Source organism: Maniola jurtina, chromosome Z (assembly GCF_905333055.1).
Source record: "Maniola jurtina chromosome Z, ilManJurt1.1, whole genome shotgun sequence".
Classification (NCBI taxonomy): domain Eukaryota; kingdom Metazoa; phylum Arthropoda; class Insecta; order Lepidoptera; family Nymphalidae; genus Maniola; species Maniola jurtina.
The window spans coordinates 11343057-11359785 of NC_060058.1; the positions used below are offsets into that span (position 1 = coordinate 11343057).

Sequence of the window (16729 nt, forward strand, 5' to 3'; positions counted from 1 at the left end):
ATGATTGAGATTAATCGTTTAGGATTTCCTTTCCGTTTTAATTTGATATTTCTTTACGATTTTATTAATGTTCGTTAATGCTAAAGAATTCTGGAAGATGATAAATAACTTGATAAATGATAACCATCGGATATTTTAAATAGGTTAAATATCTTAAAGTTTTTTTTTTGAAGTGAAATCTTTTTTGGTTACGTTGTGATTTGAAATTCGTGTGTAAAGTGACACTAAAAAGAAATAAACATATCAATCTATAGGATTTAGTCTGCGAGGAATTGAGATAGAATACATTATAGTGTTTCCTATTTTACTTTACCTCTCGTGTCATTTGTTGAAATTGAAAACTTGGTGTCTATATAGTATGTAGGCAGCGATGTAGGTATTTATTTCTTAAATTCATTATAGGCAAGCGCTTGACCACAATCACACCTGATGTAAAGTGATGATGTGGCCTAAGATGGGACGTGTATACCTAGAAGATGCCTATTTTAAAGATAACCGAATTGTAATTGGCAGAAAACACAGATCGCGGAAGAGTTTTCCAAACCTTTGCCATACGAAAGAGAAATGATGACGCAAAACGATTAATAACGAATTAAATATTGCTGCAGCTTTTCCGTTATCGATCAGCTGGTGAAGTTAACACTGACCTCTATTATGACCTCGATGCAAGCCCGAATGCTCACAAGTCGTGATCTTGAATGTCTGAAATCATATCTGATGAGTTCAGATGCGATTTCTCAGTCTGATCGAGATAATATACGTGTAGTAAAAACCGCACAGGTACAGCGCTGATAGATAAATGTACGAGTACATGTTCTTAATAAAAACGGGCCTAATAAAAGCTTGCAGAGTTAATAAAATAGGTAGGTTACATTAGCAATTTCAGCCCCCGCCAAATAAAAACAAAATACGTGGAACCATTAAGCCCGATGCCCCATAATGTGGCCATGCCGAGGCTCTTACCGAATGGCCTACTAAATTGTAAAAAACACAAATTGGTCAAGTTTCACCTGACTCTCATTTCAAAGGGTTCAGTACCTTTATTTGAAAGGGTTCAGTAAGTACTATTAGAACGCAGCTCGACAACTTAATTCGAATGAGACAGGTAAAGACTATTCATTATATTTCCGACTTAGATCAATTTTGTTTAGTGGCAATCGATTGAAATGTGCTGTCGCAAATTTATACTTAGATATTAAAAGACTTGTCCTGAAAGTACGTTTTCAAGAGTTTTGCACTCCACCACCTACCCTTGCAGCTAGTATTATTTATAGATATAGATACCATCACCGTCAGGTCGAGAAGCAATAAATATCTAAATTGTATTACGGATCTCTAAAATGTAGATAATCCTGAGGTCAAGCAATTCCCATGGGCAGGAGACTGCGACGACTTAATGAACCCATAATCGCCGCTCGATGGTGGCGCGCATGAAATATGGAACGCTAATATGTGTAAGTGGAGCTTCCTGGCGGTAATGCCTCTAATACCCCATCACACTACCGCTGCCCGGGCCGGACCCGGCGCGGGGTAATCGCTGCTATCGATGCGGGTAACGCCTCCGCGATAATTCACGTACGATCAACTCGTGTGTTATTATTGACTTTATTATTGTTCATTATGTTGTTTATAAGGACATTACAAAAGAGCTTGCGAAATCTAATTTGAATGCGTGTCCAAAACGTTTGACAGTTGAAATACAAGAATAAAAAACTTGTTTAAATTCAAAGATACATTTTGAATGGAGTTTTAATAGGTACCTACCATGAAAATATACCTAGTCATAACCGTGTGGTTAAGAAAGCTTATCACCTAGACTCTAGAGCGATGTTGCGAGCGTCTTAGTCACAACTTTGAGCCAAATTAGGAACTCTTTTGAACTTACCCCAGATTCTTAACAATTACTATAACTTCTAAATAAAAACCGGCCAAGTACGAGTCAGACTTGCACACGAAGGATTCCATACCATCCTATAAGATATAAAACTATGTACCTAACTATTTTTCAATTTCCATGCCAGCAGTTTTGAAATTTTAATTTTTCGTGGTTATAGCTGCAATAGAAATACCTACATACTATGTGAAAATTTCAACTCTGTACCTATTACAGTTCATGCGATACATCCCGCTGACATACAGACGGACGGACTTTGGAAGCTTAGTCATAGTGTCCCATCGGGTTGTCTAGTAGGGAACTCTAAAAAATGGCTTTGTTTAAGTTTGAATAAATTGAAATATCTGATAGATGTGTTTCTTTGTTTCAGGATCCTTTCACGGTAAGCTGCTGATTTGAAGCAAGCAACGGGTGAAACTGCTATCAAAGCAAACATACAATTAAACTTAACTTTTGTTTTCATATCCGTCTGCGCCGGCCACCTGCTGCTGCGCACTTCAGGGTGTAAGTATTCCTTAATCTGTTATCTATGCACTATATTTATATATCTTTATATATATCTTTATATATATCTTTCTTATATATTATCTTTATACTTTTGATATCGATGCTACAAGATTGTTACAAGATAAAGTTCAGTACTGAAACCCGATTACTCCTCTTAATATACGATGAAATATAGTAGAAAAAATATGTTTGTTTTACTCGGGTTTTAGTGCTGTTTAATTCTTTATCTTGTAATTATTGTTTATTAATAATATTATTATGTAGTCCTCAATCTCATCTGAAGGCATGGGAAGATGCAGTCTAAGATTGAAACGGGCTAAGTTGGTAGGAATATGATAGTTTTTGTTCAAATCCATACTTACCATTGCACTAGAAAGGTTGTTAAAACTTCACTCACTCTCTTCCGACTTTGGGTCTTTTTTTTTTTTGCTGACGAGAATACACTTACGCATTTCGCACTAATGTACCTACTCATATAATTAGACTAATGAGTTGACACCTAATGAGGCATTAGTTAAGTGTGTAGACACGTCATGTATTATTTAAAGAAACCAGACAAGTGCGAGTCGAACTCGTGCCCCAAGAATTCCGCACTTTGGAAGGATACGTGTAAAGTTTTTTTTTTCATGATTTATTTTATTTTCATGATAGGTCAACGGTTGGTAAACTTTTGAATTTGATTGAGTCAAAATAGGGGGTCATGACCATTTCCACTATCACGTTCGTGGTAGAAGTTTTAATGGGTTAATAATGCGGTAGGTTTTCAGATCATTTTTCATACAACTCGACTAAGAGAACGAGATTTTGACTCTCAGGTTTTACAGTTACTATATGATATTGGTAATAATAACCAGGACCGACGACGGGAGGAAATGAAAAGCCCGAATTCGGTTTTCCAAAGTTGGCCACCCATCCATCGATTGATAAGCGACTACTAAGCCACACGCTCGATCCTCAACTAGGCCACGCGGCCTTTCAAGGTACGGAACCCTAAAAATGCAAATGAGTTAGTGTGTTTGCACAGTAGAGTTGAGGCAATAGGCCGTGTCACCTGACCCGGCCGTGTTCCGGTTCCGCCACGACATCCGTCAACGCGTCGTATTGATTGCGTTTGCATGTACGTCAATTAAGATCCGCGGCCATGCGTCTTCTGCTAATTAGCGTCTTGTCACCTATATACCGCCTTATGTTAGCGTTCGTGGACCGAGAGCTTGTGGTGAAACTCGCGGTTCTTCTTTCTTTCTTTTCCACACATATACGCGTAGTCGTCCGTCGTGTGTGAAACCCCTGGCGCGGCTCCTCCCTAGATCACTCTACACAGCCTAGCTCACTTCAAAATCCTAGCAGGCAATCCAGGTCGGCGAAGTCGGGTAGTTTTGCTAGAGAGCTTGGATTCAAATATGTAATAATTTTCGAACTTTTCACTTTCAACGGCTTTTCACGTGATTTTCACATACAGTTTGTAAAATTGGCATCTGAACGAATGAAAGAAAAAAAAGAAGATGACGAGTCTCAACAATTTTTCTCCCTTTCCCATCCGTACTCTGACTATACACACAGTCACGTTAACCTGAAACGTTACATCATAGCCGCCGGCTTTTGCTGCCGGCTCTTCGCCTATATTGTTTGACAGCAAATTGATATGCGTGTCTGAGTGGATTTCGGATACGATTAAAAGGAGACGAGCTAAGCTGGGAATTATGTTGTGTGATTACTTGATTAGTGAACGCGCGGTTTCGCGCAGCCATCTTGCGCTAGTGTTGGAGGGAGATGAATACAATAGAATAGAACAGAAGTGTGTTTCGGGCGTCACATGCCTATTGCCTATAAACTATTAGCAAGCTGAAGTGGCAGTGGGCAGGCCATGCCTGTCGTAGAGGTGATGACCGTTGGAGCTGGAAAGTCCTTGAGTGGAGACCGCGTTTAGGCAAGCGTAGTGTGGGACGCCCTCCAGCACGATGGACCGACGATATAAAGTAGCTGGATGAAGAAGGCTGAGGACCGGGTGTGGTGGCGCTTTATAGGGAAAGCCTATGTCCAACAGTGGACGTGCACAGGCATGCCTATAAACAGGCAGACGGCGACCCTACTGGCAATGTTCTATTTATTTTCTAAAGTAAATATGCATACCGACAGACAAATCGACTTAAATCTTGATTCTTTTAACTTTAGTGAAAAGCGGTTTCGTTTAACACCGCACCGTCCGGCCCCGAACATAACATTGCTCTTTAAGAAACCCCAAAATAAAATGACCTGTAGAAATTTACAGTCGCGCCGGAAGTCGAATAGCTTTATTGACACTTAAACTGGTATCAAGAATTTGTGGATTCACTTAGTGCTGCGTAATAATGTTAAACGGTAGTAGATAAAACAGTTGGTTCCAGCTATACAGAGTGTAACCAGAACGACAGAATATAGGTGATAGCACTGATGATTACTAATAAGATACCAGCGATGTAAATGTAAATCCATGTCTTTGTAAGACGAAAAAAAAAATTTCAAAAAAACTTCATTTTTTAAAGTTTACAATATATTGCAAATAAAACATCTGACTGACGCTCGAGGTCAACGAACGTTCCGTAAATAGGTCACTTGAAGTCAATACCGCGTCGTAGGTGGGGCATTATAATGCGGGTTTGAAAAATACTAAATCACTAAAACTATAAGATAAGGCAAATGGTTTGTGTTAAGGTAGTAAGTATAATAATAACGCTAACTTTTTGCTAGCGTTCTGGTTACACCCTGTATGCGGGCCTCTTCTACCTGTGAAGTCGCGTTGGTAAACAAGTCTGTGACCTTAAACCTGCGCAGTAAGTCATTTAAGTGATATAATATCTTGCGTAGATGCCTAGTTCCGATTGAGATTTGGCATACAGATAAAATAGGGGTTTGAAGTTTGTTCAGTCCATGCGGACATAGTCGCGGGTACAAGCTAGTCTTCCAATAACAAAACAATAGATACAGGCCTCGTATAAAATTAGTGTAGTGCGTTAGTCAAAAGAGCAGAGATTTATAGGAAATTATAAAGCTTTGGTTTGCACCGGAGTAATCCCACTTCTGAATTTATTAGCGCGGAGGACAATAAATTAGTGAAGTCACCCGCCCGCCGTCGCGCCTGACCCGGAAACGCTGGCCGACTTAGAATTTCGTTTTTAGGGTTCCTTTACATAAAGGCAACTATTTAGACCTCGCTAACTATGGACCTCATAAGAAAGCTGAGAGGCATTCGGGGCTATGGAGAGAACTATGCTTGGAGTTTATCTACGGGTTCAAATCAGAAACGAGGAGATCCGTAAGAGAATTAGAGTATCTGACACGGTTCAGAGGGTTGTAAAGCTAAAGTGGCAATGGGTAGAGCACATAGTTCGAAAAACCCATAGTCGTTGAGCTCCCAAGGTAATAGAAGAGCGATCTTGCACCGAAAAACGATGCGATATCATATGCTGCACGTTGTACCAAAACACATCGCGTTACTGAAGAAATTTTCTTTCAATTATATATGAATTAAGCAGGTCCTTTAATTTTAGTCGGGGATCTCGGTCGATAAATTTCTAAGGACTTTGGTCGGATTAAGGAACAGGTTTTTGGAGAAACTTGTAACGTTTTATTCTTGACGCGCGCGTGTTCACTAATCCCAGTCTTATCTCGAGAGTTATCGTGAGCGCGTACTTACTGAGATCAAACTCGCACCACTTATTAGGCCTGCTTGCCGTTATTATAGATCCGAGACATGGCCCCTAACTATGGCTCTCATGAGCCCTAGTGAATTGAGAAGCTAAAGTGGCAATGGCCAGGGCAGATAATTTGGAAAACCAATAATCGTTGGGGTCCCAAAATGTTGAAATGGTGACCTCGCACTGTAAAGCGCAGGGTCAGAAGACCCCCACCAGATGGATAGACGATGTCAAACAAGTTTGCGGGAGCCGTTGGATTCAGGCGGCGTGTGGAAGTTAGTACCTACAAAAGACCTACGTCCAGCGGCGGACGATTATCGGTTAATAATGATGATGACGATGAAGCAAAATATACAATTTTTGCAGTTTCCACGTCAGTTTAGTTACAGATCGCAAAATTAGCATTGAAATTGAGATTGAAATATGCTTTTTTGTACACCATCATAAAAAGAATCATAAAAATAAAACGTTACACAGCAAAAATAGTAAGTGGTACAATTTGGCGCCCTTGAAGCGATTCGCTTTGAAGCGATCTCTGCCAGGCTACCACTTTACAGAGGATAAACTGACTAGTGAGAAAGGGTAAAAGAGTGTACGTAAATTAACAAGGAGACAAAAAATAATTCCACATCGAATCGCAAGAAACAACAGCTAAGTACCTAGCTCACTTAACTACGATTATAATACAACTCGTATGTGGTTGTAAATGTTAACAACCTCTAAAATATGGATATTAAATAGTATAATGAAGCCAGCGTAAAATAATGACAGGCTAAACAAATTTTAATGTATGCGTTAAAGTTAGGCGGAATTAGATCACTATCGCCGAGCTCCAGGCAGGTGGCGGCGACTCGCCACTAACGATAAACGCTGTGTGTCATGGGGTTTATAAAAACGTTATTTTTGCACAAATCCTTTAACAAACCTGTAGGTACGCCTCATTGACGCTGCATGGTTGCAACCCATGGCATTGAATAAGTACAGTCAAATATAATATTAATTACTAAATGATACCGGCGACTAGGTACGCGTGGATTTAGGTTTTTCAAAAATCCCGTGGGAACCGTTTGATTTTCCGGGATAAAAAGTAGCTTATGTCCGTCCCCGGAATGTAAGCTAACTCGGTACCTAATTTCATCAAAATCGCATGTTGAGCCGTGAAAAGCTAGCAGACAGACACACTTTCTCATTTATAATATTAGTATGGACGTATGTAGAAAATAATAATTTTATTACCATAGTTCACGGCAATTAAGGAACTTGCAACAAATCGTCGAACCTTCGATGTCACTGGCAGGCGTCAAATTTTCCTACATGTGACGCTAGGTACCATAGATTTTGGGAGCGCTATGCTAGGTACCCTACAAATCGCCTATTCTTCTTTGATTTCACGTTTCCCATAGACTAATATTTGACATATCGTCGATTCAGAATCAAACCGAGAGTTCCCCAACTCGCACTCTGTTTATGCTGGTTTCTATACTCTATCCACGGAAAAGAGTTAGAATAGGGCTCTCTCCGTTACGTAATCCCAAACAAATGAAAGAGACAAAAAATCTCAGTGGGTGCAGACAGAGAGAGCGCTATAGCTACTATTTTCTTCCACGGAGAGAGTAAGTATAGTAAGACGATTTTGTGTTGAACGAAAACTGAAGTTCCCCTCACACCCGTGTCCACTGTTACAATTAAGTGTTGTACATTAAGTGTAGTATAAAACGTGGTTATTGCACTTCCAAACTCTACACTTGTTTCATTGAGCGCGTACACGCGTGTTTATTGGCTAATCAAATGTGTTCTTTCTTTCCTTGCATGTCGCCCGCCGCGCCGCCGTCAACACAACAGTATGTAAGTACGGTTTTATTACTTTTCAAATAATGCTTAACATTATAAGCGTACAGGGGTTAGCAGTGATGTTGGACTGGTTGCCGAAGTCGATATACTCTATTTTTAACCTCCGACCCAAAGAGAGGGGTGTTATAAGTTTGACGTATGTATCTGTGTATCTTTGTATCTGTCTGTGGCATCGTAGCTTCTAAACTAATGAACCGATTCTAATTTAGATTTTTTGTTTGAAATGTGGCTTGATCGAGAGTGTTCTTAGCTATAATCCAAGAAAATCGGTTCAGTCGTTTGAAAATTATCAGCTCTTTTCTAAATACTGTGACCTTCACTTGTTGGGGGTAATTTTTAATTTACACTTGTTGAAGTGAGATCTTATATAGGGGCGTTGGACAATTTTTGGACGAAAAACGTCAAGCTTGCGTCACCATGTTGTCCCTTCTTTTTTACAAAACAACAAATAATTAATTGTGATTTGAAAAAAGTCAGTATTAATTTACATTCGCGCCAATTCGACAGCGAACAGTCTTGTTCCATTCTTAAACTTTTGGAAAAAATGGCCATTCAGCCTATAATCTTTGCTTTATAATAATAAATATCACGTGTATCTAAAAACCTAATCAAATCTCCGACACTGAATAGAGGTCAATGTTTTAACCACTATACTATCACCGCTTACGCATTAATAATATTAGCTTGGATCGCATTTTCGTCGATATCTTCCCGTCAGCGCACGTCCCTACTCGTTACCCTCCGAACAAAGAACGCTCCTAATTAGTATCGGGTCCCATTAACTAAGTGTCCGCGCATAAATAACGTTATCTCTGCATCGGTTTCGTTACGTTATAAACTGGAATGTCTCGTTATCGCCCGATCTCCGGTTAATCTCTAGGAAATCTGAATAGACCCAAATTACCGGCTTTATTTGCGCAACTTCATATTAATGTTGTGTTATAAATGTTTTATTAGTTTATATTTCTTTGACCTTACTAATAAAAATGTACTGCTTAAACATCACTCCATGTAATATAAGTGGCATAGGCTATTATTTGTCCCGGAAAATCAAAGAGTTCGGATTACAAGATATGGTCGTTAACTATGGGCATCATAAGAAAGTTCAGAGTCACTCAGCGGGTATGGAGAGACTGTGGTTGAAGTTTCTCTACGTGACCAAATCAGAAATTAGGAAATCCGTAGGAGAACCAGATTAACCGGCATAACTCAGCGAATTGCAAAGCTGAAGTGGCGACAGGCAGGGCACATACTTCGAAAAACCGATGGACGTTGACGTTGCCGAAGATACTAGAATAGCCACCTCCGACTGGAATGCGCAGCGTTGGAGCGAGCCGTTGGGTTCAGGCGGGCAAGATCGTGGCGTGTGGAAGTTCCTACTTGAGACCTAGCTCTATCGGTGGATTGTGACGAAGATGTCGGGGCTATGGAATTAACGCCTCCGAAAACGATCCCCTAGAATAAACAAACGCGACACAAGTCACTAATTACTAGTCAGTAATTTGTCACAATCGATACACCTACCCCGTTTCGCATTTTCAATGTAAATGAGGCCACACCCCTTTACAATCCTCATTCAATTTCGGCTAAAACAAATACAGTTGTCTCTTTGCCTATGAAGGGCACCTCCTGCGTTTGCTATTGTACCTACTATTGTACTTCTCTAAGCCTTACCCTGTTCATCGAGACGTGCTAATAGGGAAGTAATAAACCACACATAACGGACATTGACCTTGCCACCAAAAAGTCAAATCTATGTCTCATCTATCTCTTTGCGGTGTGATAATGGACCGATGAAGAAAAGATCGTCGAAAAAAGATGTCGATCGAAGAAAAGATGTCTCTTGTCAGGACTTCCACACGCCACGGTCTTGCACTGGCTGAATCCAGCGGCTCCCTGCGACCCGTTTGAGGTTCTCTCTCCACCTAGTGTGGGAGTTATGTGTTTTAGTGCTCCTTACTTTACGTCACACCTGATGCAAAGTGATGATGTGGCCTAAGATGGGACGCGTTTATCTGGAAGATGCCTTATTGTTTTAAAGATTCCCCGATTGTAATTTGTAGAAACCACGGATGCCGGAAGAGTATTCCAGACCTGAGGCATACGTAATGCATGCGGATGAGGAATGATGACGGGAATGTTTCGTCTAGCATCCTCTTTTTACCTGATACCAAACAGATATATAATATTGATAATAAAAATATCGGTGGATATCTCCAATTTCCGATGTAGTAAGGCAGTGCAAACGAACTGCTCCCATATATCCCGCGCCCCGACATCACCACTGAATCAGCGATCACGCCTCTGCCTTGTTCCCGCGCCGATTGCCTCTCCCCTGCCGCCCCTCCCCGCCCCTCCCCGCCCCTCGACCCGGCCCGCACTTGATTACTTCAGGGAACCTACTGTGGAGTACCGACCCTATTATATTTACACTGTATTTACATTGAGTCTGGTTAATTGTTGCAAATCCAGTAGGTAGGTCCAATTTCGAGAAAAAGGTTATTTGCCGAATCCAACTAGGCTTGGCAGCATTCGGGAAACTTCGAGATGTCTTCTCCGAAATCCCTCAGCGCTTGAAGACAAAGTCTTCAAATAGTGTCTGTTGCCAGTTGACATATGGATCCGAGACATGGCCACTCACTATGGGCCTCATGAGATACCAATTATTGCAAAAAAGAAACTCAACTCTTTCCAAAATCATTTTTTGAGAAAGAGTTGAGTTTCTTGCTCGCTTTTCTCAGTAGTATCTGTTTTCCGAACCGGTCGTAGAGTCTTGATAAATTGACATAATCATAGCGATTTAATGAAACGTACTCGTAGCTTTGAAAATGCTGTCCAGCTCTGGATTCTTCTGTCAGCCTCCTTGTCGAAGTTGTTTCTACCGAATTGTGACTGATACCTTACTTCTTTTAATGTAAACGAAACTGAAACTTGAAATCTAAACGGTCGCATTAAAGATAACGAGAACCGACACCGGGCGGGAACATCTCGGGACCGCTTTACTCGTAAAAATGAAAACGGGCCCCTGATGATGGTAATTCCTATAACTATGCTAATGGCACCTACCTCAACAAAATATAATCTTTAATCTCGATGCAAATCATCCTAATACGTTCCTATTATCGTGACCTATAATTTCGGCATTATATTGTCCGTCAATGTTTTACATACATCGGAAAAAATGATCGCCAATCAAGCAATTTGTTCCCTGATCTCGTTGACCTATGCAACCTAAGATACACAGACAGACGACTGAACACCAGGGGCTAACATGGATATTGTGATTGTCACATCGCTCACTGAAAAATACAGCTCAAGAAGAAGCATTAAAATGGCTTACTTCAAGTAGTTCCATTGCTGTTAGTTTTACTTTACCACAAGAAAATTAAACTTTAACTGATGATTAAATTGTCATTTGACAGTTTTTGCATAGAAAATCTGTCACGTTAAAAGCTCCAAATTTTTCGTATTAAGTCAAATCAAATCATTTGTTTAAATTGTATACCCTGTAAGGTGATGATGTGATAATTAATTATGTTAACTTAAAACTAAAGCTACGAGGGTTCCTAACGCGCCCTGGTCTGAGAAGAACATAACAAACTCCGTCGGGTATTCTTTTTACTATCACCATTTCTCAATATCAATTAAACTTACCTACTAGAACTATCAAAGCTGTTGAGGCCATTTGCCAAGCTTTTTTATCATTTAAATAATAATCCTTTGCAATGTAAGATCTTGCGTATCTTTGGTGTTTGTCTATCAATGGTCGACCTACTAAAACTGTTTCGTGATGATATCGTATTCGGAGCTTAGGCTTCGGATACTTATCATTATAATTCGGTGTTATTTGGATGTTTTCGTGGTAGAAACATTTTAATGCTTCCGTGCGAATTTTTAATGACTAATCGTGGGTTTTTTTTGTTCATTTTGCAGTAGACATACGCTTGCCTACTGCTACTAAAGGGACCTGTACGTTTTTGAGCAAAATAACTCTGGCATTGGCATTTGTCATGGTGAACCAGTATCCAGAACACAATTTTTCATGTTAAAACTGTGATATCTACGTCACGTCACGTTAGTAGAGTATGTCAGTAAAAGTTGAATGAAAAAACTGTCGAAGTTCGAATCGAACCTCGCTCTTTTAGGGTTGCGTACGTATTTTGGGTGTATCAAATTTTCTTTTCCGAACTAGAACATCGCAGTAAATGTTCGTTTGTTTTGGTCAGCCTACAAACTATTTTATAAATCGTTGTTTTCAGTATTAGTCTTTTAAATACAGCATATACACCACAATAATATACCGAAATTTAATTTTCTTAACTACTTAGTTTAGTTTTTGAGATAGCCCCGTCGAAAAGCAATTTAATTGAATTTTTAATTCAATATTTGGTTTTTGGTCAACGTTCTACACCAAATACAAAAAAAAAAAAAACAGGTTTGGAACTCATTTCGCCTACGAGCTAGAGACCTGTGACACTCGGGCAGACATACGGATAGACAGCAGAATGAATAGAGTTCCGTTTTTACGCTTTGGCTACGGAACCCTAAAAATCACGGCATCACGGCAATGATCAAATTAGAAGTTAGCCAATGAGTTGGTGAAACACATCAGTAAAGTGTTCATACAATGTGTTTTCAGACGGCGATGCACTGGGCGTGCAAGCGAGGCGATGAAAACCTGGTCAAACTTCTAGCCGGCATCCACCGTCACATCGTCAACGAACGATCGGTCAGTATTTTTGTCATCATCATCATCATATTGACCAACCCAACTCTGGCCCACTACTGAGTACAGGTCTCCTCTCAGAATGAGAAGGGTTTAAGCCATAGCTAGTCTCCTATGTGCGGATCGGCAGACTTCACACATCTTTGAGAACATTGCAGGCTTCCTCACGAAGTTCTTCTTCAACGTTAAAGCAAGTAATATTTAATTGCTTAAAACGCACACCTTTCTCCAGTTCTCTAAGATGTGAAAGCATTTGGCTCTCTCATTGTGAGGGGAGACCTGCACCTATCATTTATTACAATCGCAATTGTTGTGATTGGCTGAATTTATGGTATTTTTTGTTACAACAAGCATTGTAGCCAACAGTGCGCAAGCGTCAACCAATCAGAGGTGATAGCGATCATGACATTGTAGCTGTCATTTGACCATAATCGAGTTGGGGTTCTATCACGTTAGTTTAAGAGTTACAGTGCGACGATCACAATCGCCTCTGATTGGACGACAGTCGCTTGCTATTGGCTACAATGCATTGTTGAAGAAGAATACCATAAATTCAGCCAATCACAATAATTGAGATTGTCATAATGATTGATGCAGTTCTTTCTGCAGATGGATTGACGATGATGACGTCACGATCAGGATTAGATATTTATGACGTAACTCAGAACTTACGTCATTCTGTTTTGCAGCAACATTAATAAAACTTTTTGCGTTCTTTTCCATGTGGCGTTGACGACCGCTCGCAGAACGGGGTATGTATCCAGCATTATACACGTATTATATTGCTGACTACTTGTGGATTCAGTGCGAACTCGCCGTTATGTGATCATGCCCCTGTTTAGTGTGCCATCAACTTAATAAACGAGGGGGCATGTCTGGCTTTTTAACCGACTTCAAAATGGAGGAGGTTCTTTATTCTATTGGCTTTGTTGCTCCATCCATATCTACCAATGTTATAAACGATAAAGTGTATGTCTGTATGTCACCTGTTTGAATTACGTACATACACGTAATTTGGTACAGAGATATACTTCCTAGGGCAAATCGCACCCGAGCGAAGCCGGGATGGAACAGTTTGTCTGTACAGGTATTTCTGTTATAAAAGCGCGTCAAATACTTCCCTTCCGTAACAGGCTTACAGCTGTCGGCATTGATATATTATTCACTCGGAATATCCAAGTTTAATATCTGGATCATATCAAATATAAACTTTGATATCTACATGCGCATTTCGAATAAGGGAACACTTTTCTTTTCATATACACAATAGTTGGGTAATAGCTTTGTATATAGTCTGGTAATAAAATAGTGCTCGTTTCTTCATCATTTGGCATGCAAGATAGCTATTACAACGTAGGCATCCGTTAAGAAAAGATTTTTGAAAATTCATCCTTAAGTTGGTTAAATATATTAGAATTTTGTGTCTAGTCTACAAATAAAACAATCAAATTTTTCTTACAGGGCTACACGCCGCTGCATATAGCAATGCAGTTCCGACATGAGAACGTTTACAGACTACTGGTCGAAGTGTACGGTAAGCAATGCTCATCGTTATGATCAACCCGTCGCCGGCCCACTACTGAGTACGGGTCTCCTCTCGAATGAGAAGTTCCTAGACTGCGCCCCCGCTAACCTAGTGTACATTAGTCATTAGCAGATTTCATATACCCTTGAGAACATTATGGATATCTTTCGGGCACTCAAGCGACACATACACCGACCAATACCGAAGATTATTCTGAGAGAAGATTTGTGCCCATAATGGGCTGGCGATGGGTTGATCATGATGACAATGAATCATAAATCCTGCATGTTGCATATAATCCGTTATTTCGTTTTTACCACATGGTACCCAAAGCAGAAAATGGTGTCGACAGTGAAATTATAATACGTAATAACAGCATAAGTGACAATAGGGTATAATCAGTGACGGATTAAGACTACTTGGTGCCCTAAGCAATCCATGCCTGTGGGCCCCCCTATCCGTATGTCAACTAGAATCGGTGTTTAAACCCTTACCGCCTAAAAACATTATAGCCCAGTAATTTGGTCGTCAAAAAGGGGCTTATCTGGAAAGTTTTCAGAAGGTTATGCAAATTGGTGGTGTCATAGATTTCGATGTGCTCTTTCCGAATTTTTATTTTGCCACCTCGTACCTTGGCCGCTCGCGCCGCCAGCTTGGAAAAATGGCGCCCAAAAACAGTTTTTTCACGATAACTTCTTTCCCACTCATTTTACGATAAAGATGGTTATGTAATAATTAAACTAGAGACAATTTCCTACAATTTGTGTAGTCACTTTTTTTTCAGACTCAATAGTTTCAGCGTACGAGCGCCACAAAGCCCACTCCAAGACTCGTTTTGGCTAAATAACTCATTTCCACACCACCATGTGGTAGAGTGAGGGGCGTGATTTTTTTTATGGTATCTCCAGCAGACGGTAGTCACCTTCAATTTAAGCCATCACTTCTTTCAGAGAATACTAACACTCTTCAGAATTCTGCTCGAGATAAGAGTAAATATACTGCATCGCAGTTTCGATCTCATGTGAATATGAACCTTTTTTTTGGGTTTCGAACTCAAAGGATGCCAACGGGACCTTATTACTAAGTCTCCACTGTCATCCGTCTGTCCGTCCGTCCGTCCGTTTGTCTGTCAGCGGGCTGTATCTCGTGAACCGTAATAGATAGAGAGTTGAAATTTTCATAAAATGTGTATTTCTATTGCCGTTATAATAAATAATAAAAATTTCAAAATGACTGACATGAAAAAAAAAAACAAAAAAGTAATGTTATTTCTTGTTTGATGGTACGGAACCCTTCGTGTGCGAGTTGGGTTTTGCACTTGACCCATTTTTTTATTTTTTTAGTTTGTAGTGCGTGGTAAAATTTTTCATGCACGAATTGCGATATTGTGTATTGACTGCGACCACATTATAAACATGCTCGAGACGCCGAAAAATCGGTCAAGTGCGAGTCCAACTCACATAGGAAGGGTTCCGTACCATAATACAAGAAATAATGCTCTTTTATATTTATTTTTTCATGACGGCCATTTTGAAATTTTTATTATTTGTTATTATAACGGCAATAAAAATACACATTCTGTGAAAATTTCAACTTTCTACCTATTACGGTTCATGAGATACAGCGCGCTCACAGACAGACGGACGGACGGACAAGCAAACAGATGACAGCGGACGCTTAGTAATAAGGTCTCATGGGCATCTTTTGGGTTTAAAACCCCAAAAAAAAGGCTCATATGCACGTGAGATCGAAACTGCGATGCAGTATATTTACTCTTATCTCGAGCAGAATTATGAAGAGTGTTAGTATTCTCTGGACGAACTGATGGCTTAAATTGAAGGTGACTACCGTCTCCTGGAGATACCATAAAAAAAATCACGCCACTCCCTCTACCACATGGTGGTGTGGAAATGAGTTATTTAGCCAAAACGAGTGTTGGAGTGGGCTTTGTGGCGCTCGTACGCTGAAACTATTGAGTCTGAAAAAAAAGTGACTACACAAATTGTAGGAAATTGTCTCTAGTTTAATTGTTACATAGCCATCTTTATCGTAAAATGAGTGGGAAAGAAGTTATCGTGAAAAAACTGTTTTTGATCGCCATTTTTCCAAGATGGCAGTGCGAGCGGCAAAGGTACGAGGTGGCAAAATAAAAATTCGGAAAGAGCACATCGAAATCTATAAAACCACCAATTTGCATAACATTCTGAAAACTTTCCATCTCATATTACCAAAATACTGGACTATTAGTTTTTTGTAAAATAAGATGATGAGATGTAACGTACTTTAGAAGTGGAGGAGTTAAGTGCGACAACACTAAAAACCAAAGCATAATTTATTTATTTATTGAAATGCACCTTGCGGCTTTCGGGGGGATTCGAACTGTCGAATTCACAAGCGGGCAGCGAGTGGGCAAGCGGGAGTGGGGTTATGACTCTAGATCGGACTCTATGTCAACTTAAAACGCGCGAATTTTCAAATTAGTCCTAGAAACTTTTTTGGTGTGGTTTTTGGTGATGTGAGTGAGACGTGATGCCCTAAGGGCGGATTTTTTT

The 16729-nt window shown here is 40.0% G+C and overlaps 1 protein-coding gene across 4 annotated transcripts in view; it reads left to right on the forward strand.

Annotated features, from left to right (window-relative positions):
• Positions 1-16729, forward strand: part of LOC123880012 (ankyrin repeat domain-containing protein SOWAHC) — a 102937-nt gene that overhangs the window by 81908 nt on the left and 4300 nt on the right. For 3 of the 4 annotated variants that reach the window (XM_045927866.1, XM_045927870.1, XM_045927868.1), the window contains 5 exons: positions 2265-2277; positions 9863-9867; positions 12566-12655; positions 13399-13404; positions 14114-14186. In XM_045927866.1, the coding sequence (XP_045783822.1) occupies positions 2265-2277; positions 9863-9867; positions 12566-12655; positions 13399-13404; positions 14114-14186 (187 nt within the window). Of the gene's footprint in view, positions 1-2264; positions 2278-7917; positions 7921-9862; positions 9868-12565; positions 12656-13398; positions 13405-14113; positions 14187-16729 lie in introns of all 4 variants that reach the window. The other variant, XM_045927867.1, reaches the window with a different exon arrangement.